Source organism: Peromyscus californicus, unplaced genomic scaffold (assembly GCF_007827085.1).
Source record: "Peromyscus californicus insignis strain IS unplaced genomic scaffold, ASM782708v3 Scaffold_12__1_contigs__length_115047231, whole genome shotgun sequence".
In the NCBI taxonomy this organism is placed as follows: Eukaryota; Metazoa; Chordata; class Mammalia; order Rodentia; family Cricetidae; genus Peromyscus; species Peromyscus californicus.
This window is the reverse complement of record NW_026294413.1, coordinates 78,300,508-78,325,430: the sequence shown is the minus strand read 5'-3', so window position 1 is coordinate 78,325,430 and position 24,923 is coordinate 78,300,508. Positions and strand designations below refer to the sequence as shown.

The 24,923-nt window shown below is 45.8% G+C and overlaps 1 protein-coding gene across 1 annotated transcript; it reads left to right on the top strand.

Annotated features, from left to right (window-relative positions):
• The first annotated feature begins 18,111 nt into the window (after positions 1-18,111).
• Ptgdr (prostaglandin D2 receptor) lies at positions 18,112-24,642 on the top strand. Its single transcript, XM_052733470.1, has 2 exons — positions 18,112-19,360; positions 23,772-24,642. Exons 1-2 carry the CDS (start codon positions 18,512-18,514, stop codon positions 24,000-24,002), a joined length of 1,080 nt encoding a protein of 359 aa, XP_052589430.1. The 5' UTR covers positions 18,112-18,511; the 3' UTR covers positions 24,003-24,642.
• Positions 24,643-24,923: the final 281 nt, after the last annotated feature.

Genomic DNA, 24,923 nt, shown 5'->3' with positions numbered 1-24,923 from the left:
CATAGCAGGTGGGAAGAGAAGCATGGCAGTGTTTTGACAGCTCAGAAGAGAAAACACTGGGAAAATCTGCCACCAGGACAAACAGTAGCGGAGTGAGGCGTGCTCAGCGTACAAGCCATGTAGGCAGCTTAACCACGTGCGGTTTGTTCCTGTTAAACAGTGGTGAGTTTAAGGATGCAAGATCAGTGTGCACCCTCGGACACTTTACTGGCTGATCTCCTCCATCCCTGTGAGATTGTTTTCACTCTGACAAATCCATGCCTTAACTCATGTTTACCAAAGGCTGACTCCAATATCTGTCCCAACACTTCTCTTCCCTTCTCCCTTCCTACCGAGCCAAAGCCAACAGTCTCTGGATTGTTTACTGGCCTCCCAGCGTCAGGCTGGACTCGGTGTGTGTACTTCCTCCTGTTTAGCCTAATCTGCTTCAACATCCCACTTCTGTGACCATAGAAGCTGTACTATGGCTGACATCACACTCGGATTCCTACGTATTCCCCCCCCCCCCCCCCCCCCGCCGTCTTTTGTTGTGAGACCCAAAGCCAAACATTGGCACAAGCTCCAGGAGACCTGCTGAGAAGGAGGAGGAATTGCAAGAGCCAGGGGGGGTCAGGGACATCACGGAAAAGCCCACAGAAATGCTTAGCCTGGCTCATGGGAACTCACAGAGTCTGAACCAACAACCAGGGAGCCTGCATGGGACTGACCTAGGCCCTCTGCATGTATGAGTCAGTTGTATAGCTTGGTCTATTTGTAGGACTCCTGGCAAAGGGAGCAGGAGCTGCCCCTGATTCCCCAGCTGGCTCTTGAGTACCTAATCCTCATACTGGATTGCCTTGCCCAACCTGGATACAGGGGGAGGTGCTCGGTCTTATGGAAGCTTTGGTATCCCATGTGTTGCTGATGCCCATTGGAGACCTGCCCCTTTCTGAGCAATTACAGAGGAAGGATGGATTGGGGAAGGGGAGGGGAGGGGTAAGAGGGAGTGTGGGGGGGGGGCTTCAGTCAGTACATAAATTAATAAATTTTTTAAAAAACATGTAAGGAATCTATGCTATGTATGCATTCTTTTGCTTTTCCCATGTTATTTTATTTCAGGATTCTCAAAGTCAACCCTGTTCAGTATTCTCTGGAGATCGTCTGCAGACTTTGAAAGGACATTCCCACTGAATCTCAGAAAATGGATTAGGATACACGGTCCTGAAGCTACTTAAGCAGCCATTCAATGCCTTGTAAGGAAGACAAACCATATAACTAAACACATATAAAAGACAGATTATTCCCGAAGAAAGAGCAAAAGATTATGAGACTTCACTGGAGAGGGAACACCTTTGACCTGAGAAACCCATGAGGCCTCATGGGAAAGGCAGCAAGTGACTGGGACACCAAAGAAGAAGCAGTTTAGGGGGTGAATAAGTGGAGGGCATTTGGGAGGAATCGATGGTGTGATTAAATCTGGCAAAGCAGAAAGCACAGACCACGGCCAGTTTATTGGGTGCCTTGTGTTGCTGGGACAGAGCACCTGACAGAAGCAGCTTAGGAGAGAAAACGTTCTAGTCCATTGTCGTGAGGAGGGCAGGGAAGAGCAGCCCAGAGCAGGGTGGTGGGAGCGTGGGGCAGAGGCTGTTCACACCCCGTAGGGAGCGAAAAGCACACTGGGAACCAGGACTGGGAGAAACCTCACAAGCCTGCCCCTACTGACATACTTTTGGAACTAGGCCGCCCTGCCTAAAGACTCCCCAAAGTTTACAAACGTATAGTTAAGAAGGATGGTTTTGGTCATACGGACACATTTAGCTGAAAAAAAAAAAAAAAAGCCTGTGATAGATGTCTAACATCTAGGAAACGATGCGTAGGGGGAGGAAAACATATCACCAGCAAGAGAAGAGAGATAAAGATACTGTCAGCTATCTCCGGGCACGTCTTCTTACAAGCCAGGCAGCCCACAAAGCGCTTTGCAGTCCTCAGGCCCTGGATGTCACATGCAACCTCAAGGAACAGGAAGCATTTCTACTGCCACACAACAGGCTTCTTAGGATCAAGTGATTGCCCATTATTGCACACCAAGGGAGAGTCTGCCGGGGTTTGAAGGCAGAGAGTCCAGTCTCAGAGAGGACCCTCCGCATTGGTGCAGAGGGGCTGTGGAAGCATGCACAGAGATCCAGGAGTCCGCTGGCTCGAGGGTGTGAAGAGGGGAAAGAAAGTCAGTGTTTACAGTTGCATCTCTCCAGGAATCCATGGCTCAGACAGAGAAAAGGGCTTAGAGGAGCTGACTGGCTGTCCCTGGAGACCATTCACACAGCACTTCAGTGAAGTGGAAGGAGCCCAGACTCAGAGCACTAAGCAGGGAGCAGGTGGAAGAATGGGCACCCGCAACCATAAACTACTTTATCTAGGATTGTGATGCCCGGGCAAAGGAATACCTGACATGCTTAGGGCTTTTTCAGGCTAATTATAATTGTGCTTACCCCCATAGAGAGGGTGAGCTGATAAAAAGTGTTAGCGAGCAAAGACAACTACAGTCTCCTTTTGAGTCTGAAGGTAAAGTGACCAAGGATGAGGGGAGAGGCTCAGAGGGCTGAAGAGAGGCAAGAAGCATGGGAACAAGGATGGGTCTAGGTGCATTCAGGAGGGAGGCGACAGAGGCCAGATAAATCTTTTTCCCATGATCTCAGCCACCGCCCCCAGTAGGCAGCCATTTCCTGTGCCAGAAGAGATACCTTGGGCTACAGGTAGATACTTCAAGATTGTGGGACTGAAAACAATCCCGGGCAAGATAACAAATGTAGTGGTGGGTCTGGCGTGGCATCACTCACATCTCAGGAAGGCTGCAATCAGCCCTGACCATGGGAATTAGGCAGTTTGTGCTAGTTTCAGTTTGCCCCAACCCCATCTCTGCTCTTTCCTGCCTGTCCTACACTCCCCAAAGCTGACATCTTAGAGGGTATACAGCAGGCTCTCTTACCCACTGATTTCCCCGTTGCTTTAGGCCAATGGAAAGGGTGGCGAGTTTGAGGTAGGACAGAGGTCAGGCTACTTCTCTCTCCAGCTCTCTCCCATGTGACTCAGGTGGGCAGTGACTCCCCAAAGGCTCCAGCTTCTCTTGGAAGCTTCTCCCACAGCCATGACCACAGCTCCAGCTCTACTCCTGCAATTTCCACTAACCACAATGGGCTTGCTCCACAGTGAGAACGGCGTCCCTGGTGCCTGAGTGCTGCAGGGTTGCTGTTGTTTCTCTTTCTAAGCACCACAGTAACTCTTCCTTCATCCCCCCCGCCCACTTCGACGTGCCATCTCTGTCCTGCCATAAGCAAGCCGAGTGAATCCAGATCCTGTCCGGAACACATCCACATAGGATCAGTTCAAGACACGGGAGGCGTCCGAAGAACTGGAGAGTCAGAAGTGCCAGAGCTGAGTGAGAGGTGGAGCATCTTTATCTGAAGGTCCTCCTGGTATCCCAAATATAATGAACTGGAAACCAAATTCATCTTTGCCACCCCCTCATTGGTCTGTCTAGGCTTTCCTAGTGCCCCAAAGATTCTTTAAGAATTCACTATGTGTAGACTGCTTCCTACACGTCAGGGACTACGTTAGACGCCAGGGACTCAAAGGTACCTCCGACAATGTTCTGCCTCCCTATTGGCACGCTCCTAGTAGGAGGAGTCCCCTAGTGGGCACAAAACTATATAATCTGTATCTTTTTAAAGAACCGGTAGTGATTTCATGGCCTAGGGGGAAGGCCAGGGGCTTTCCTCAGTAAACCACACTTGAGCCCAGCCTTAAAGGGAAAGTAAGTACTCATCAGCAGAGGGGGCAAGAGAGGGATAGCATTCTAAGAATGGAGGTGTGAAAAGCTGTCCTGTCCAGCAGAAGTACAGGGCAAATGGTGAGTAGACAGGTGGGCTGGGGTGGAAGTGCCGGCGAGGGATGGGAAAGGGAGAGATAAGGCATGCAAAGAGAAAAGGAAAGTATGATTGGCCAGACTGCGCAGGGTGTTAGTTTCTGAAAACTATGTCCGAGTGTTGAGGGTTGCTAATGCTGTAAAGACGTCCTCCTGGAGGGTCCAGAGACTCTTGGAGGGTGTCCCCAGAACGGATAGCATCTTCTGCCTTTTGTCTTAGGCAGCAAAAAGCAAGGCAAGGAAAGCCTTTGACTTTCTCAGTAAGAGTTTGAAGCTCTTTCGAAATCCTGCATGCAGCCCGAGAAAAGGGGTTTCAGGTTTTCTGAAATCTCAAGTTCTACAGAATTGAGTCTGTGCCATGACTTTTACCAGTGGCCAGGGCAGACAGTGAGTCACGCTCCTGACCTTGAAGATTTTCCTTTCCCGTTCCAGATTCCAGAGCCACAGACCCCAGCTGAGAATCAATAGACCAAAACAGAGAATCTGATGAACCAGAGCATGTGCTTTGTTGCAAGCAGTGACATCAGTCATCAATACCCACTACATCGGTACCCAGTACATGGATACCCTATTCATCAGTACCTAGTACATCAGCACCCTGTACATCAGTACCCAGCACATGGATATCCTGTACATGGATACCTTGTACATCAGTACCCAGTACATGGATACCCTGTACATCAGTGCCCAGGTAAACTGAGGCAGGGCAGAGGACAGGATGCTGGAGCACAGCCACACACTGAATGAAGAACAGACACTTACAGGAGGCTGCTTCCCCAGTTTGATTTCTTTCTTTACTACTTAAGTACCTCTAACCAGAAATTCACAAACAATTATTGAAAGGGTAAACTTTAATGAATGTGGCAAGACACATGCTAGAAGCTACCTACAAAAGATTTCTGAAAGGATTGCAGGTGGTTCAAAGACAACATGTGCTACCGAGTAAGTTTCAGTCCAGCCTGGGCTCAGAGAGAGAGACCCTATCTCGATAAACAACATAGGACCCAATGATCTCCTAGAACTAAGTGTTGAGAAATGCAACCCAGGTTTCAATGCCTTTTGTTGTTGTTTCATACTGTTTCAGGTCAAATCAAGTTATGCTCCTTTTAGACAAGACACCGTAAGAGTTACTTTTAAGAAATAAAAATTGGAGCTAGGGAGGTAGCTCAGTCAATAAACTATTTCCCACTCAAGCCTGGGAACCTGAGTCTGGATCCCTAGCACCCATGTAATCCCAGTGGTAGGGAAGTGGAGATATGAGAAGTCCAGGGCTTTGCTGGCCAGCCAGTCTATGCTGAACTGGTAAGCTTCAGGTCCAGTAAATTATCCTCTCTCAAATACAAAAGCAGAGAACAGCTGTGGAAGACGCCCAGCACTGACCTCTGGCATCCTCATGCAGGTGCACCTCCATCATGAACACACATAGAATAAAAATGACAAAAGCCCCCTTTTTTAGAGTAAGCTCATACAGCAGGCCCCAGGATAAAACTCAAAATGGATTCACTCACACCAAAGCTCCCCAAGCTAAACAAACTGTTTCTCTGCCCTCTTGAGAAGTCAGGCATAGAGCTACCATGCACATTTCCCAAACAGGCCAGTTTCAGGTAGCATGATGCTAAAGTTCCTTCTGCCTTACTCCTTACATTCAGAAAGTACCCTGATGTCAATTAGCCATCCTTCTGTTGCCTGCCTGGTGTCCCCATGATTAAAGGAAAGTAACTTTGAAATGCCCAGTCTGCCTTTGGGTTTCATTTCTATTTTCTTCAGGCCCTTTCCCCCTGTAAAGCCAACCTCCCCTCCGATTGGCTCATTGGAATATTTTTACCCTGTTTTATGCAATGAAGTGCTTGATTCTAGAACTCAAAAGAAAGCCAGCTAAGATCTTAAAACTCATTGTTATAATTCCACTCCTTGACACTTAATTTTTTTTTTCTGTTGATATTTTAGGCCTAAATGTCTACAGAGAAAGTGATTGAGGCAGAGACCTGATTTTAACAGGTTACATGCATGGTGAGTCAGGCACAAAGGATCACATTGATGACCCACCTGGGCTTCAACACCGACAGAACCTTCGGCTCGTTTCTAGATCCCCTATTCACTTTCCCCCCAGTGTCTTAAAACCAAGAAAGTTCGCGTCCACTTGACATGGGTGTACAATTTTGGAGCATGTGGCTGTCACACTTGAGTAGCATCTATTTCCTGTCCTGCCCTGAGTCACCTTGATATCTGATCGTTTATACTGGCTATGTTTCGTTGCCATGACAAAACACACGAGAGGAATCAACTTAGAAAGGAGGGTTTGGAGGGCAGCTTCAGAAGTTTCCATCCATGATGGCTCCAAGGCTTTGGGCCTCTGTCAAAGCAGAGCGGTGGCTTGGAGTGTGTGGCCGGCCGAACAGAGCTAGTCACTGCTGCAGGGCAGGAAACAGAGACAAGGAAAGGCCCGTCAGGGCCATGCTCTCAGTGATATCCTTTCTCCAAGTAGCCTCCATTTCCTGAAGTTTCTACCATGTCACCAGAGCCCATCAACTATAGATCTGGCTGTGGATCGTTTTGGGGATCGGGCCTGCCCCCTTCAGTCACATCTCAGATGCCCCACATCAGAGCTTTGTGATGTTGGAGAACAAGCCTTCTCCATGTTAGATTCAGCAGGACCACAATAATACCTAAGACTAATGATGCTGTTGTTGTTTGAGCATTAGCTACCAGCGAGAGCTCACTGCATCAGGACCCCACGTCCAGGCTCCCCAATGGCTGCTGCTGAGCTCTTCAGTTGCTTTGCCGTGTAAGCTAGGCTTTCAAGACTACAGGCTATGGAGCCAGACACAGTGGCTGATACCCATAATTCCAACACTTGGCAGGCCAAGGCAGGAGGACTGTTATAAGTCTTAGGCCTTCTCGGGCTACATCAGTGAGTTCCAGGCCAGCCTAGTGCTACAGAGTGAGGTTGTCTCAGACAAACAAACAAGCCATTACAGGTTTTTAGGAAGTCATAGCTGTAAATAAGACTGTCTGCCACCAGAGACTCATCCACTTCCAATTCCATTTCCCCTCTCAACGGCAGGAATGGGAAGAGGTGGAAACAGCAGCCGCTAGCTCACATGCTCACGTCTGTGTGATTTGAAAAGAGAAAAAGAGCTAACCAAACCTCCTGGATGTCCCGAAGACAAGGCCTTAAGCAGCAGAGCTGTGGGATGACTTCAGTTTCCACTCACTCCCCCAACCAAGTGAGGTAGCTTCATAGAGACTGGAGCCCAGCCTCGAGGCAGCTGCATGCGTGAGCGATTAAGGTGATCCATTCTCACTCTGCATTCCTAGTAGATGAAGGTTGAGTTCATCGAAGCTTCAGTATTTTTATACAGCATCCCACGCTTAATAAAATGTTATCGGACATAACAAAGAGCAGCAAACTGAAACATACTCCCACATGACTCAGCGTGACTGGTCATAGGCCTTAAGAGTAGCTGTTACCAAGATGTTCAATAAAATATATGACCGAGGCCGGGCGGTGGTGGCGCACGCCTTTAATCCCAGCACTCGGGAGGCAGAGCCAGGCAGATCTCTGTGAGTTCGAGGCCAGCCTGGGCTACCAAGTGAGTTCCAGGAAAGGCGCAAAGCTACACAGAGAAACCCTGTCTCGAAAAACCAAATATATATATATATATATATATATATATATATATATATATATATATATATATATATATATATATATATATATCCGAGTAGATATTTTCATTGGACAAGAATATACATATACATACATTAATACATATATATGTATGTATATATACAACACACACACACACACACACACACACACACACACACACACAGCTCAGTCAGTAAAGAGCTTTCTGTGTAAGCATGCAGACCTGAATTCCATCCTCCAGAACCTATGCTAAAAAGTCAGGTGGGCAGCATGTTCTCACAGTCCCAGTAGGGAGAGCCAGAGGCAGGAGGATGCCAGAGGCATGATGGCCAGCCAGCCTAGGCAAACCAGCAAGCTCCAGGTTTAGAAACAGACCCTGTCTCAAACCTAAAGTGGAGAGAGATGGAAGAAGACGCTCAGCATCAACCTCTGGCCTCCACATGCACCCTCACCCCCACACACATATGCATACATGCACACAAACAGGCAGGCACATCAAAAAACTACAAACATATTCCTAGACCCCTTAACATTTTGGAACTCACACACACACTCACACACACACATATATATTTGGAATATATTTATTTGGGATATATATATATATATATAGGATATATATATTTGGGATATATATGGGATAGATAGATATATATTTGGGATATATATATATATATATATATATATATATATATATATATACATACATACATATATATTCCAAGTTATCAACATTAAGGATTGTGTTAACAGTTATAAGGAATAAAAGAGAGTCATGTATCTGACAGCATGGGAAGAAGCCTCTGAACAAAGCCACAAGAAAGTAAAGATCCTGAGGCTCCAGATCCCTGGTGCATGGGCCTTCCTGACCCACAAGGGCAGCCAAGCTCCCACACACAGCCCTGCACAGCACTCCTGGTGAAAGTTTGCAGAGCTTTGCCAGCTTTCTAAAACCCCAGGAATGGGAAAGGGGCTTGCAAAACACACTCTGATACACACAGAGAGCTGTTGGCTAAAGAATGCGAAACCGAATTCATTAGCCCGTGATGGAGTTCAGGAAGACACCAGGAAAAATTCCAACTATAATATCCAGAAGGAACTGATCCTTTGGATAAACAACCAGACAAGAAAAAAAAAAAAAATGGCGCCTCAGGGGTGATCTGCTTCTCCTTTGCTCCTTGGACTCAGCTGCTAAGTCCCGTTTATTTGAAACTCGTGCTTTTATTTCAGATCTTCTTGAGCTGCACGTGGGTCTCTTTAAGTGCGGGTGGTTGCAGTGGTTTTCATTTGCTTGTTTCCCCCTGGTTGGCACTGGTGTGTTCGAGCTGGTGTTCTATTCTTTCTAGTGATGCCTGGTCCTTTGGCCTTTCTGTTATTTCTCTTTTGTCTGTTGTTCTCAGGGGCTTGTGGATCTAAACAGACTGCTGCAGTGTGATGCTCAGAGGCTTCCAGGAGGGAACCTCTGCCCCTTAGGGTTTTTTTTCTTGTTCTCCAGGGTTAGCAAGGTCTCTCTGTTCTTCATTTCCTAAGAACTGAGTCTCAACGTGTTCCCAACAGCTGGCATTAATCTTCCCTCAAGGGTCTAAGATTCCCTGGGCCAGGAGATCCCAGGCATGGCTGCTAATGGCTGCATGCTCAGGGCTCTCTGGTGGCCTCCAAGTCACGATTTAGATCACAGGGAAGAGTGCCCTATCTACAACTCAGTTAGAGGTTGATTGGAGGGAAAACTGTTTCCGTATTTAACCTCTCATCTCTAATTTTTGCCTTTGACACCTGTCATCAGTCATCTCATTAATATACAAAAAAAATACTCCTATTGTTTAGAGATTCCAAAGGTCTTAGATGCTCTTATGCCATAAACTGTGCCCAAAACTATTAAAATGAAAGATGCTCCGAGCACCTCACCATTTGGGGAATCGTAATATTTCAGGAGATATTTGCCATGGCTAGAGGAAGAAACCAACATCTATTTCTTACATAACGAACCACCATCAACATTATTATTTTCTTTCCTATCTACCATGAACTAATTCAAAACCACAGATCCATTAGTCTGATGGCTCAATCCTTTTGTGTACTCCACAGCACAAATTTAACAATGCTTGGGGTTTTAGTGTTTTTGATTTTCACTTCAATGAATTGTTACTACTGATGAACTTTGCAAAGTTGGTATGTACAGATATAAGAGCGTCAGAGGACACGTACTAAAAACATGATTATGGAACTAATGATTGCTTCGAAGAACCTCTGGTATCCTGTGAGCCTATGTCACGAGGTGCTGTGTGGTAAACCAACTTACAAGCTGAGTAGCCTTTCTTTCCTTTTAAAATCACATTTATTTATCTATCTGTTTATTTATTTATGTGTGCACACACACGTTATGTTGTGCCCTTGAAGATAGAGGGCCACTTGAGGGGGCTGGTTGCTAGTCTCTTCCTCAGTTGCTCTCCACTTTATTTACTGAGGTAAGGTCTCTCTGGGAACTAGGAGCTTACCATCCGACTCATCTAGCTAGCCATCTTACCTTGAGGATCCTTTCTCTGCTTCCAGACCCTTGCATGGGATTACAGGCAAGCCTCTCTGTCTCTGTGTCTGTGTCTGTGTCTCTGTGTCTCTGTCTCTCTCTCTCTCTCTCTCTAATGTGATTTCTGGGGACCCATCAAAACTCTGGTCCTCACACCCATGTGGCAAATATCTTATCCAATGAGCCATCTCCCCAGCTATGATGGACTAACTTCATTCTGTTCCCAATATCTTGAAGATATTCATTGCTAGGTCCGATTTGAATCTTTATACAGGCTCTAGAAGTTATAATACCCTTCCCCTTTTTTGGTTTAGTTTTTCCCATCTTGAGAAAATACACAGAGAAGGTGAAGGAACATGGGACCCCCAACTTTTTGTGGTTTGTAAAGAAAATCTTATTTTTACCATTACTATAAATGATACACAGATAGATTCCTGGTTTCCTTGCGTTCATTGTAGTTCCTGTGTGTTCTGTGCTTCTAGTCAGTGAGAGGCAACTTAATGTTTTTGATTTCTTTCTTTTTCAAATCCCAAATCTACATTAACTGTAGTTCATTTATATTTAATGGCAGTCACGTTATATGTATACCATATGAGTTAATCTATACCGATTACTAATTTTTATTGGTCCCACCTATTTTATACTTTTCTCACTTTGAATTTGCTGTACATTTGACATTACCCCATCTTCTTCTTTACTAGTTATATATACTTTTTACAATTATTTAACGGTTACTCTGGAGATGGTGACATGCATGCTTTAGTGTTAGTGCAGACCACTAACACTAAAACCTTAAAGTATCTTAACAAGGAGCTCTCCTTTCTTCAGTGCCTCTCTGTCCTCCCCATGCCCATTTCCTTTTGTCAGCCTCAGAACATGAACAGTTCTTGCTGGGTTTGAAAAAGCGTACTTCTCAAGTTTTTAATTTCCTTCCTTTCACACCCAAAATTAACCTTCTGCCTCTGGTGACTCACAGTTCCTGCAATCCCACATCTCCTGTAATCTGATAAATACGCTATGCTGGGCTCTTTAAAACCATAACTTCCTGATGACAAATTTCATGAACTTTTCTCAGTCCTCGTTTCTCCTGACCGCTCTGCAGGACCTGAGCCATTTTTACTGTGGGAGACTCTGCTGCCTCTCCACCAAATAGCACTGCCCCTTCCTTTCTTCCCAATACAACCATAATTTTAGTCCAGGTGGTGTATGTCTAATTAAAGGTTCACCTTTCCCAGCCTCCCTTGCAGAAGAAATGCAAATTGACATGGTCACACTCATTAGGCTAACCCCAATCGCCCTAACAGGCAAATGCAGTAGGGTGAATTTCAAATTCTCATTCTCATCAGCATGATAGGATAGGATTATTTGCTGCTGTTTGGGTTTGCATATGATCAAAATGTGGCAGTAAGCATCCCACACTGTCATTCAGAGGCCTAGGTTCTTTCCAGGAGTTCAGGTGGCTTCTGTTCAGCCAAGGAAGAAAAAAATGAATGAATGGAGGCTAGCCAGCATACGGGGATCTAGAACTCAGCTATACACTAGCACATAACTACACAGGAGACCAGAAAAGGTCGTTTATGTGACAGCCTAAGATGAGGAAATTGGTCTGGTAAGTGACAAGACAATCTCTGCCATATGGCTCAGTCACTCAACTAACCAACTCTGACCCAGCGAGATCAGCAGGCATGATGAGAACAACCATAGACACTGCTCCCCAGCAGAGTGTATTCCAGGGCACAAAATCTTACTGGACTGTCCCCTATGCTACAGATCAGCATTCTTTCCTCCCCCTCTGCCATAACAGACATGTGAGTCAACATTTTCCTTTTCTCCCTATTGTTGTCTTAACCCACGGGTTAATTTGCACTGGGCCATAATCCGAAGCGATTTCCCAATCACCACCACCCATGAGCTTCTGCAGCTGTGAAAGTGAAGTTTGAGAACTGGAGACCGAGATAAAGAAACAGGTTAGTTAAGCTGTATTTTCAAGTCCCCAACAAGAGGTGGAATTTTAGTGATGTTAGTTGCTGTTCATAATAATGTTTTTCCAAAGATTAAAAAAAGGGGTACAGATGAGGTTTATAAGACAAAGATCACAGTGTCCCACTGTGTAGACCAACAACTCTCCTGTCGATTTAATTCACTCTGAGACTCCATGCCAAACCCTTTCTCTTAGTGCCACCACCCTCTTACCATGTTTATGGACTTGGCTAGAGTATACTGTTTAGTTGAACCATTGGATAATAGTATCCTATTTACAGATTATCTTTAATCCTGCTCATATGGCTCACACAGGGAGGTATGTATCTGTTTGTGTTCAAGATCACAGAAATGGGTAATTTCTCCTCCCCTCCCCTCCCCTCCACCCTAGTGATAACCATTCATTCTTAAGATTGGGTATTTACAACTTCTGATTGTTTAATCCCAAATCTTTCCTGATGAAACTAAAGCATGTAATTTTGAATAATTCATAAATTAGCATCAGCTAATATCGCAGATACAGTAAGCCATCAGTTATTTGAATCTTCTTCTGGGGCTCCCTTCAGGTATATAAAATAATTTCATCTGGATTCTGCCTTATAGTTGCACAGATCTTTGCTTCTAGAATGAGAGCCTCAAATTGTTTAAGACTCAGGAATAGGATCTTTTGGGGTATGGAAATTAGCAGAAGGCATTGTGTAGTCTTCATTTTTTCAGTAAACATTCATTGAGACTCTACTGTGTGTGCCTAGCTGGGCCACAGAAGACAAAGTAAAGGTAGCCACAGCCCTTGAGGGATATCACCTAATATGCAAACAAATACACCATACAGTAAACACTGTGGGCTTTTGACAGAGCCTGAGAGTGGGTAACTTAGGTTTGGAACAAGACCAAAGAACTTCAAGAAGAATCTGAAGAGTCCTGAGTCATCCGAGGGATGATCAAAGACTTGGAGACCCAGCTGCAGACAGCTGAACCAAAGCCAGTAGTGTAGCCACGAGGCCAAGCTTCCGGTTGTTCAGCAAAGGACTTTTACCAGAAGGATCAAATCCTGTTTCTTGTCAGCCCAGTTTCTGCCCCTTCCCTTCTCTGGGTGTTAATCTCAAAGTAAAGACCCTATACACCCTATCCCAGGGAACCCAACCAACCGTGTCTGCCAACAGCTTCCTTAGAACTGGGACCAAACTGCTGGCAACTCAGTAATCAGTGGAGCTCCACAGCGGTGACTGGGACGAGAATGAACGGTTCAGCCATTAATTGACTCTAGCGCCATTACCCAAAGACAAGTTCAGACTTCATCCTGATCCTTGGGGTTTAAGCTACCTCCAGATGGAAATTAAAATTATGTTTTCTTCAAGTACAGTGCCAAACACACAGAGAACACTATCCAGATTCACACAAGGACATAGAAGGTTAGGAAGGTTGGCCAAGACCTACTCATGTCTCAGAATCTCTGGAAAATTTAATTTCTCAATTTGAAAACAACAACATATATATATATATATATATATATATATATATATATATATATATATATATATATATATATATATATTTGATTCTTGCCAAACTAAAGGGTTGACTAGTTGTAGAGGGTTGGAATAGAAGAGACGAAGACATTATTAAACTGCTAACAAACATTGCCAAACATGCCAAAATGATAATAGGGCCCACTAGAGCACATGATACTAACCACAGAAAGAGAGGGGATAGCATGTCTCTGATTGGTGGAGCTGTGGCTCCCAACTTCTGAGCAGGTAATGAAAATCTTAGGTTCCCTGCTTTCTCTCTCACTTCTCAATGACCTCTCCAAAGTAGATGCTTAGAAAATCCAGATCAGATGCCCCCTAGACTCGTAAAGTATTGGTTATGTGAATGCAAACAGCTTAACTTCTCTGCATCTCATTTTCCTTATCTGAGAATGAATAGTGGAGGCTTCTGTGGTGTAGTTTGTAAGACTAAAGCATCAACTAACATGACTTAGAGGGCCTTACAGAGCGTGTACTTCACATGCTAGGGGCAGAGCAGATTAATTGGAGGAACCTAAAATAAATAAATAAACAAACAAACAAACTTCTGAAGCACAGAAAGTACCATCAGAATGTTTGATATACTTGGTTTGGATGTGGAAGAATCAGAAGTGTTTATATCTTTCTAGATATTTCCAATTAAAAAAAAAATCTGACTATTGTGTGTATGATGTTGGGAGTATACCATGGTGGGCATGTGTGTGGAGGTCTGAGGACAACTTTGTAGAGTCAGTTCTCTCCTTCCACCTTTGTGTGGATTCCACAGATTAAACCTGTATTATCATGCTTGCACAGCAAATGCCTTTACCTGCAGAGCCATCTTTCCAGGTGTTTCTAAAACATGCTTATGCCCAGAAGTTTCTCTGGTCTTCCCCAGCCCAGCGGTCAGGACAAATCTCTCCCATCGGCATCTGGCAGCCTCTTGGTCCCAAGTAAACACGCAGAGGCTTATATTAATTACAAACTGTATGGCCTATGGGTCAGGCTTCTTGTTAGCTAGCTCTTATAACTTAACTCAACCCATTCCTATTAATCTATATGTTGCCACATGGCCATGGTGTGACTGGTCTGCTGGCGTCTTGTTGCTTCCTCAGCATTGGGTTGGCGTCTCCTCTGACTCCACCCTTCTTCATCTTGTCTTCAGTACGAATGCACCACCTAACCATATCCTGCCCTGCTATAGGCCAATGCAGCTTTATTTATCAACCAATCAGAGCAACACATATTCACAGCATACAGAAAGACATCCCACAGCACATGCTCAAGACAAATGATCCTTCATTCCCAAGGAAATTGAGATCTAGAGATGATAGACTTCATCAGGGAACAAAGATAAGACTCAGTTCTCACAGGAAACCTCCCAAGCCCTTCCAGGTCACCCACACTGTACCAGCCACGGGCTGCGTGAGAAGCACATCTAGATCGTCTCTGATGTGAGATATTTTCATTAAAAGTTTCTAAGGCAAACAGAAGCTTGGCCCTGCTAACTCCGAAAGCTGATATAAAAACTTAGAAGATTCTAAAGGCCACATGACATGTTTGCCTTCCCTTTCTAGTAAGGGCTTAAGAACCTACCGACCCCTCCTATGCCTGGCAGGACTAGGAGCTCAACAAAATATATGGTGCATGAAGAAATGGTAGTTTTCCACAGCTCTACAGTGAAGTCAGTGGATAGGGTTTCCTAGGGACAAGGATGGATGACTCTGAAGTTGAACTGAGGCAGGGTGGACAGTAGCAAAGCTTGCAGGAAAGGCTGCCGGAAACCCCATGGTGAAGGCCAGCTGCTCTGGCCAGGAGGAAATGTGTAGTTTCCTTAATCGTACTGTTCAAACTTTCTGTCTTTGATGACAACGTATGTAAACCACATCAGGGACCCATGGCGCATATTTGGAGGTTGTTTTTAAAAAAATCATTCACATGATTAGGCTCTCTCCCTCTGCCCTGCACCTTTGGGGCAGAGAAAGCTATAGGTAAATAGAGGAAGAGGAAACATCACCAAGAATTAAAGTGTTCTTCAGGAGAATGCCCAAGCAATGCCTTTAATGGCAGGATTCTTAAACTGAGTTTACTAGGTCTCCTCCAGATACCACAGTGGAACCTGAGGATACGGTGAATCTCTGAACTTGATATAAATTTGTGTCTGTCTAGAGAAGAGACCTCAGCCTTCATCTGATTCTCCTGTTGTTGGCCGTAGGGCCTCCTTCCCCTTCAGCTCTGTCATAGTCAAGTGGGGCTCGTCTAAGTTCATTATGATTTGCTAGGAGATAGGGGTGAAAGAGAAGGCATAAGATATATAGCTAAGCCCAGGCAGGGCCTTCAGAGAGTCAGTGCACTCTGAAAGGCCTAGAGCAGTGGTTCCCAACCTTCCTAATCCACAACCCTTTAATACAGTGCCTCATGTTGTGGTGACCCTCTCTGGGGGTCGTGACCCACAGGTTGAGAAATGCTGGCTTAGAGGTTGTCCAGCATAGACAAGGGCTGACCTCATGCAAGGCCTTCATGGAGTCAGCACACCCTGAAAGGCCTAGAGGTTGTCCAGCAGAGACAAGGCTCTCCAAGTTAGCTTTTACTGTCCTTACTCTGTGTCAGGCCCTCTATTGTTATTTTTTTCTCAGCCTCACAGCAATCCCAGGAGGTCAAAGACACCCCCTAGCCCACAGATAAGGACACTAAAACTCGGAGAGGTTGAAGTACAAAACCAGAATCCTAAAGGTCCTGTGTAATTTCCAAGCGTGAACTCTTGCTGTTCTGTGGCCTGAACTGCAGGTCAGGCTTTCATTGGGAGGCAGCTTCTCTGCCCTCCCTTCGGGATTCCTGAAGCTGGGGGCCCTGGCCTCTCCCTGACCCTGTCCATCAGAGAATGCTGCAAACGAAGCTCTTCATGCCAAGGCATACTCTACTTGCTTACGTAATTTAGCCCAAATCGTCCCTCTAAAATTCCACTCTGGATGCCAGTTTCTGTCCCAAGATATGGAGTGTTAAATAAAGAAACCCCAGTTAACACCCCCTCCTATCTTGATGTAGGCAAGTCACAGCCAGAAAGGAAGAAGGATTCTCCAATAGTCACAGGACAGAAGAATGGTAATGCTCTAAAACAAGGCTAATAGGGGCTGGTTTCAAACTCCAGGTTAAAACTCTCAGCTACCTATCAGCAACAAAATAAGCCAACAAAAACCAACGCTTTCCCCCAATGATATTGTGGCAACCACATGCACCAAGGACTCCCAAGGCACATTCTATATCTTGCCTCCATACTTCAAAGGCACCAAGCAGCCAGGACAGACGCCACTGTTTGGGAAGCTGAGCAAGTCTTAGTTCACACAAACAGTAACAGCAGACCCAGAACTTGAACCCAGGCCTGATGGCAGCATCAATGCTCTTAACCATATCCCTGTCACCCTGGCTACACAGTCATAGTGGTTTCTGCCACTCATATCGATATCACCGCTTGGTTTTCCATGTGTAGGAAAAGCTGGTCCCGAAATTTAGTCAGCCTCTTGGGAGGAAGAGCCATTGAAGGGGACAGGTGAACTCAACAAACACCTGATTCCTGGTTGGCTGCCACTCCCTGCCTGCCTCTGCCATGCTCACCAGCTCCTCTGCTTTTCCAAGGCGCCCTGTTTCCTCACCTCATCGCCAAAGCTCACATTGCAGAGATCTAAAAGAGAATTGGAACCAAGGCTCAGGAGTGGTGCCAATGTTAATTATTTAAACTAATTTGAGAAAAGTAGACCATAGCCCTTTCTCAGACTCCGGGCTTGGTCATCTGCAGAGTTCATAGCCACCACCTGTAGCAGGAATCTTCAAAAGTTCTTATTAATAAAAACAAACCTGGAGTTGGGTATTGGGGTGAATGCTGGAAGATCAGAGAAGCAGAACAATCCACAGCCACCTCACCTTGCTAATTCCTCAGCTGATCCTGTTTCCTCAGACTGGAAGCTTCTGAGTCCTTATCCAAATGGATTTAAGCTGAACTGTGCTGCTCAAAGCCTAAAAGTTTAACCAAGCCAAAAGCTTCTAGTTTCTGGTCTTCACGCCTTATATACCTTTCTGCTTCCTGCCATCACTCCCTGGGATTAAAGGCTCACTTCTTGGGATTAAAGGCGTGTGTCACCATGTCTGGCTGTTTCCAGTGTGGCCTTGAACTCACAGAGATCCAGAGGGATTTCTGCCTCTGGAATGCTAGGATTAAAAGTGTGAGTGCCACCATTTTCTAGCCTCTGTATCTAGTGGCTGTTCTGTTCTTTGACCCCAGATAAGTTTATTAGGGTGCACAATATTTTGGGGAACACAATACCACCACAACCACCAGCTCCGCTGCTTCCCTTCTCCCCACTAGCTCCTAGTCCGTTCCCTCTGTGTGTCTGCAGCTCTCTTGCCTCCTCTGAAGGACCGGCCTCGGGTGCTCACAGTCTGGCGACTCTCCCCTCTCCTCCCGACTCTGGGTACAAGGTCTGTCTCTCCTCCGGACCCTTGTGCATTAGGACAGAGCTCTTAGCAGAGCTGCTTACAGCTGGGATACTCACAGCGGCAGCGTCCCGCCCTCCTCGAGGGGTGTGTCCCGGGAGCTTAGATAGGAGGGCTGGGTGTTGTTCAGCAGAGCTGCTTACAGCTGGGATACTCACAGCGGCAGCGTCCCGCCCTCCTCGAGGGGTGTGTCCCGGGAGCTTAGATAGGAGGGCTGGGTGTTGTTCAGCAGAGCTGCTTACAGCTGGGATACTCACAGCGGCAGCGTCCCGCCCTCCTCGAGGGGTGTGTCCCGGGAGCTTAGATAGGAGGACTGGCTGTGAACAACACCCAGCCGCTGCCCGCTGACCTTTCTCTGTTGTACCATCTCTGTGCCCCAGCGGCGCCGGGAGCGGCCCGGGGCTCTTCCGCACCTGGCCCGGCTGCAGCCTCCCTTCTAGCCGGACGCGGCAAGGGCCATGAACGGGTCCTACTATCGCTGCCATGCATCCTCCTGGGTGGAAAAGGGCTCCTCGGCGACAATGGGTGGCGTGCTCTTCAGCGCCGGGCTGCTGGGCAACCTGCTGGCGTTGGTGCTGCTGGCGCGCTCGGGCCTGGGGTCCTGCCGGCAGCGGCCGCTGCGCCCGCCACCCTCGGTCTTCTACGTGCTAGTGTGTGGCTTGACGGTTACTGACTTGCTAGGCAAGTGTCTGGTCAGCTCGGTGGTCCTGGCTGCCTACGCGCAAAATCGGAGCCTGCAGGAACTGCTGCCTACCGCAGGCAATGGGCTATGTCAAGCCTTCGCCTTCATCATGTCCTTCTTTGGGCTAGCCTCGACGTTACAGCTGCTGGCTATGGCGCTGGAGTGCTGGCTGTCTCTGGGACACCCCTTCTTCTACCAACGGCACATCACCCTGCGCCGGGGAGCGCTGGTGGCGCCGGTCGTGGGAGCCTTCTGCTTGGCTTTCTGCGCGCTCCCCTTCGCCGGCTTTGGGAAGTTCGTGCAGTACTGCCCGGGCACCTGGTGCTTCATCCAGATGGTCCATGAGAAGCGCTCGCTGTCGGTTCTCGGCTTCTCTGTGCTCTACTCCAGCCTCATGGCGCTGCTGGTCCTCGCTACCGTGCTGTGCAACCTGGGCGCCATGCACAACCTCTACGCCATGCACCGGCGCCTGAGGCGCCGCCACTCACGCTGCTGCCCCAGGGACCGCGCCCAGCCAGGCTCCGGTCACGGGCACGAGTCCCTACATCCCCTGGAGGAGCTGGACCACCTCGTGCTGCTGGCTCTCATGACGGTGCTCTTCACTATGTGTTCCTTGCCTTTAATTGTGAGTTGCTGGGCACCGAAGTTCAGGAAAACTGGGCGCCTCAGGGACCGGCCAGGTGGGAAGGTGGGGGTGGGATGGATGCTGCTCTGGCTCCAGGAGCTGCATCCGGGGCCACCGGCAGGGCGGTTGATTCTGTGCTCAACATTCCAGGAGAGTGGATTCCTTCCACAGGCCTAAGGTATGACCCCATTTATAGAGGAAGATGGGAGAATGTCAAAGGATTAGAGAGACAAATTGGGTGTTGTTCCCTGAACTCTGCGAAACCTTTTCCAATCGGCAGACACCCCGCCCTCTCTGCTCCGGGCTGGTGAGGTCTCTAGTCATCTGTGCGCCTTGCTGAAGACCTTAGTCCTCAGCTATGTCAAAGTTTATTTTGTTAGATCCGCCCTTTAATTTAGACGTGTCGGAAACGGACTTGTCCAGGAGTTCTTCTCCGGATTTTGGCCTAGAAAGGGATAAAGGAAAGCAAAGGGGTTAGTTCATCCTGAGGGCCTTACAGAAGTGAGCGATAAACACAGATTTAGTTCTGAAAAACTCTAGGTTTGTGGCTGCTGCTGCACTGCGCCGCACTAGATTGGCAGCTCCCAAATCGAAATGAATACTTGTACCATCAGTTTGATGGTAGACACCAAAATCATAGAGCCCCAATTAAGCTAAGCACTATTCAAATTGTTAAAAAGAGTTCAATTCTTCCTATTAGGTATGTACTTTAAAAGTTGTACCTAGTTATTGTTAATGCATCTTTAATTTTATCAGTTTCACATGATAGCTCATGACCATCAGGGGATCTGAGTCCTCTCTGGCTCCAGAGGCATTAGGCACACATGTGTTACACAGACATACATGTAGACAAAATACTCATAGACATAAAATAATAGATTAACATTGTGGGGATATGTTTGCTTCCTGGTTTTATTAGTATCTACTGAAGATTCATTATTTGGCACCTTGGCCTATAAAACCTGAAGCATTTATTCTCCTGTCCTTTACCAAAACAAAAAGCTCCAGACCAGTTGGAGTTCACTGATGTTGTGATGAAAGCAGACAGTAGCTAAATCCATGGAAATCTGAAGCAGCATTTGGACGCTTTAATGTGAATAACCCAGAAAACAGTGTAAAACAATGGGATGAACACAGCGTTTGGACACATCTCTAAGGAAATTCATATCACCTTATGGAATTGTGAGAATTAAAGGAACTAATATATTTGAAAACAATTTGGCAAAACAACTTGTAAAGTTCTGGATAAGGATAACCCAGACAGCAGTCCTCTCAAGAGCCATAATTTCTTAGAAGGAAGTAAGGGATTTCTCAATGGCTGTTGGTCTGGGTCAAGTTTCAGCACTCACTGGCTGTGGTAGTGACTTATTTACTGGCTGACCTCATCTGTTGAGGGATAACAACACTAGTTCTGTAGGATTGACAAAGGCTGAAAATCACACACACACACACACACACACACACACACACACACACTGAGCTTTCATCTCTGTGTGTGATGTGCGTGCACACACCTATATGAGTACAGGCATGTGCATTCCATGATGTACACTTGGAGACCGGAGGGCAACCTCAGACATTGATCCTCACCTGACATTTTGATTAGCACAGGGTCTCTTTGTTTGTTTGCTGGTGTGTGTGCCAGACTAGCCAGCCAGCAGCCTCCTATCTTGCCATGTTTCTGTTGCTATGATAAACACCATGACCAAAAGCAACTTGGGGAGGAAAGGATTTATTTCAGCTTACAGTTCCATATCACAATCTATTGGAGGAAGTCAGGGCAGGAACTCCAAGCAGGAACCTGGAGGCAGGCACCGAAGCAGAAGCCACGGAGGAATGCTGCTCACTGGCTTGCACTTCATGGCTTGCTCAGTTGCTTTCTTATACCCTGCGGCGGTGCACGCCTTTAATCCCAGCACTCAGGAGGCAGAACCAGGAGGATCTCTGCAAATTTAAGGCCAGCCTGGTCTACAGAGTGAGATCCAGGACAGGCACCAAACTACACAGAGAAACCCTGTCTCAACCCCCCCCAAAAAAAGAAAAAAGAAATGCCCCCCAAGTTTGCCTATAGCCTGAGGCATTTTCAAAGTTGAGGTTTCCTCTTCTCAGATGACTCTAGCTTCTGTCAGATTGACAAAAACCCAACATTGCAGAAAAAAAAAAGTAAAAGAAAAGATAACCTAGTAGAATTGACATGGGTAAATACTGCATAGAAAGAAAATAGTTTGGTCTGGCAAGATGGTCCAGCAGGTCAAGGTGCTTGCTGCCAAGCCTGAGGACCTCAGTTCTGTTCCCAGAACACACGTGACAGAAGGAGAAGAACCAGCTCCCACTAGTTTCCTCTGACTTGCGTATGTGTACTATGGTGCCACAACCCTAACCTGCAAAATAAACAAGTTAAATATGTTTTTAATCTAAAAGGACAAAATGGCCCTTTTTTATACAAGTTTTAATTACACAGGTGTCATTCCATTACCAAACATTCTAGCATGGTTGGAATTACATTTCACCAAGCTCCTCTCTGAGGAGAAAGCTAACAATATAAAACATATCTGTGAAATGTTTGTTTCTAAATCAACCCAAGCTTGTGGTCCGAGTCATATCCATTCAGCATATATCTGGTACCTCCCTCATCCGACACACTCTGTAGCTCAGTGAGATACAAAATGAGGAAATCACCCCGGTGCAGGCACAAGTCAAAAGGGAAGGGTAGTAATTAAGGCTAACGGAGAATGTAGTGGAGGAAATGGGCAACTCCTAGTTGAGGAAATATTATGCAAGCTACTTATCGAGTATTGGTGATGTAGCAGCCCCTGCTCCCGGAGCTTTCTTCACACCACCTCATTCCATCTTCACAAGAATCCGGGAAAGCAGGAACAATGGCCTTTTCTGTAAAAACAAGAAAACCATGTCCTCCCTGAAACCATACATCTGAAGAGAAGATTCCAACCCGGACGCTTAGACCTTTAGCCAGTGGCGCAAAGAGACTCCTAAAAGGAGTAATATTTAAAGTTGGTTTGAAGGACAGTACTGTTTGGCTATTTAATTCATTTCCAGGCTTGTAAAATGGAGATAATGGCTGTCTTTACTCGCAAGACTTTTGTAAGGAGAAAATAAAAATTTCAAAAGGTAGAACAATGCCTGGGAGTTGAAGGTTCTAAGAGGTCACTGGCCATTAGGACTGCTGTTGGCATTATGAAGCAAGAGAGAAGAGAGAGAGTGTTCGTATATCAGTAACAGATGAGTCTAATGTAAGGCATCTTCCATATGCACTGGATTGAAATCGGCAAGACCACTGAAATGTTATAAAGGAGCAAGTCAAAAGCTAAGGAGATTGATTCTAGGAATGTGCATCTCCTCTGAGAGATGCTCCTGGGTGGCCTTGAGTGCTCTTAGCCACACTTTCCCCTACTAATATTGGATTTGTGTAGTTTCTGTTCCATTAGGGTCAATTTCTTTCATTATGGATTTAGAATCGCAGTAACCATGGGAAGTGTAATGCCAAAAGAAAAGGTACGCAGCCTTAGAATGATGGTCTGGGGTTGTGCTGATCTAGGCAGCAATGTGACCTTAATGGCAGGGAGAATCATGATTTGAGGCATTTTGCAGAGCTCCAAGGAAACTACAGGGACCCAAGGTAAGATCAAGGCATAGGAAGTAGCTGGACACAGGTAAGTAGGCATCTGTCTTTGGGTACACCCTCCCCCAATCTTAGAGTCTATCTTACTAAAAGGAACAGTTTACAGCTGGGCAGTAATGGTGCATGCTTTTAATCCCAGCACTTGGGAGGCAGAGGCAGGTGGGTCTCTGTGAGTTCGAGGCCAGACTGGTCTACAAAGAGAGTTCCAGGACAGTCAGGGCTACTCAGAGAAACACTGTCTCAAAAAAAAAAAAAAAAAAGGAAAGGAAGGAAAGAAAATTACATGGACAATTTAAAAGAACAATTTCCATGAGGTGATCAGTTCTTTCATTGGTCACCTTGTGTCTTTTTATCATCAGAGCTCCTGTCTTTTTACTTCTGTTCAAAGCTCTATTTATTGGTGTGTCTATGCATGTGGCAATTACTTCTAAGTAAGCTAATTAGAGTGGGCAGAAAGTAGGCAGCTGAATAAAGTATGCATGTAAGGATACTACTTAAAGAATCTGTGTGAAGCCTGGTGATATCTTCATAATCTGGCAACATCCTGGAAACTTGAAATCAGAATTTGGAACAGCCTTCAAGGAGTTAGTCAGTCAGATTGGTCTCCTAGACATACCTCAGTTTCCCCACTTTGCAGGCTCCTCATCCACACCCACCAGACACAGTGTGAGAAATCTGGGTTAAGATAAACAAAGTAAGGGGATTTGTTCCTTCCATCAGCCTTCTATGTCCTTACCCTTTTCTGTGTAATTTTTTTTTTCTCCCCAACAGTATCGTGCTTACTATGGAGCCTTTAAACTTGTCAACACAACTGAAGGAGACTCGGAAGATCTCCAGGCCTTGCGTTTTCTGTCTGTGATTTCAATCGTGGACCCCTGGATTTTCATCATTTTCAGGACTTCAGTATTCCGGATGTTATTTCACAAGATTTTCATAAGACCTCTGATCTACAGAAACTGGCACAGCCATTCCTACCAATCTAAGACAGAATCCACATTGTGACGGCTTTGCATGCTCTGGTAAGCTAAAAATATACCACACACTCAGACAAAACCATGACTGGAAAAAAATTCTACAATTTAAATCCTTACAAATGATCTCCCATGGGGAGCTGGAGAGATGACTCCGCATTTACAAGCATGTGCTTCTCTTCCAGAGGACTTGGGTTTGTTTCCCAGCACCCATCCAGGTGGCTCACAGCTGTCTGTAACTCCAGCTCTGGGGGAATCTGACACCCCCTAGCCTCCATGGGCACCTGAATTCATTGCATTTAACCACACACAGAGACAGACACACACAGAGAGAGACAATAATAAGAGTAAATTTAAAACTATCTCCCATAACTAAAACATCTATTTTCAAAACTTTCTGATTTCACAATATGTTGTCAGTCTGTATCCATAAACCATTTTGGTCCAATTTAAAATATTGTGCTAATAACAGCAACTAAAATGTGTATGTTGTAAACAATGTTAAAAGTGTTGATAATAGCAATGATATTAATTGTGCCAATATTTGCACCTGGTGGCCCTAAATTTTTAGTGCAGTCTTGAAACCTATGGATTTTTTATTTAAATACGGTAGAAACATCACTATCTGTTTATAATTATATGGTGGGTATTCATAAACAAACTTAACAATGGCACACGTTATTTTTTTTTCCAGTAAAACTTAACTTATTTTGTATCGTAATTGCTCTTGCTTTTTTGTTTGGTTGGTTTTTTTGTTTGTTTTTGGCAAATGGCCTAAGAATAATCTGAATTATAGATACTACTCAGAGAAGTGAGTCAGGAAACCAGTCCAGATCAGGAGTTCGAGGAGACCATCTCAGGCAGCTCACTGGCCTTGGGTGAAGATGTACAACTTCCACGTAGTGTATATGAGGCAAGATGGAACTAGGACCCACAACTCAAAGTGGAAAAA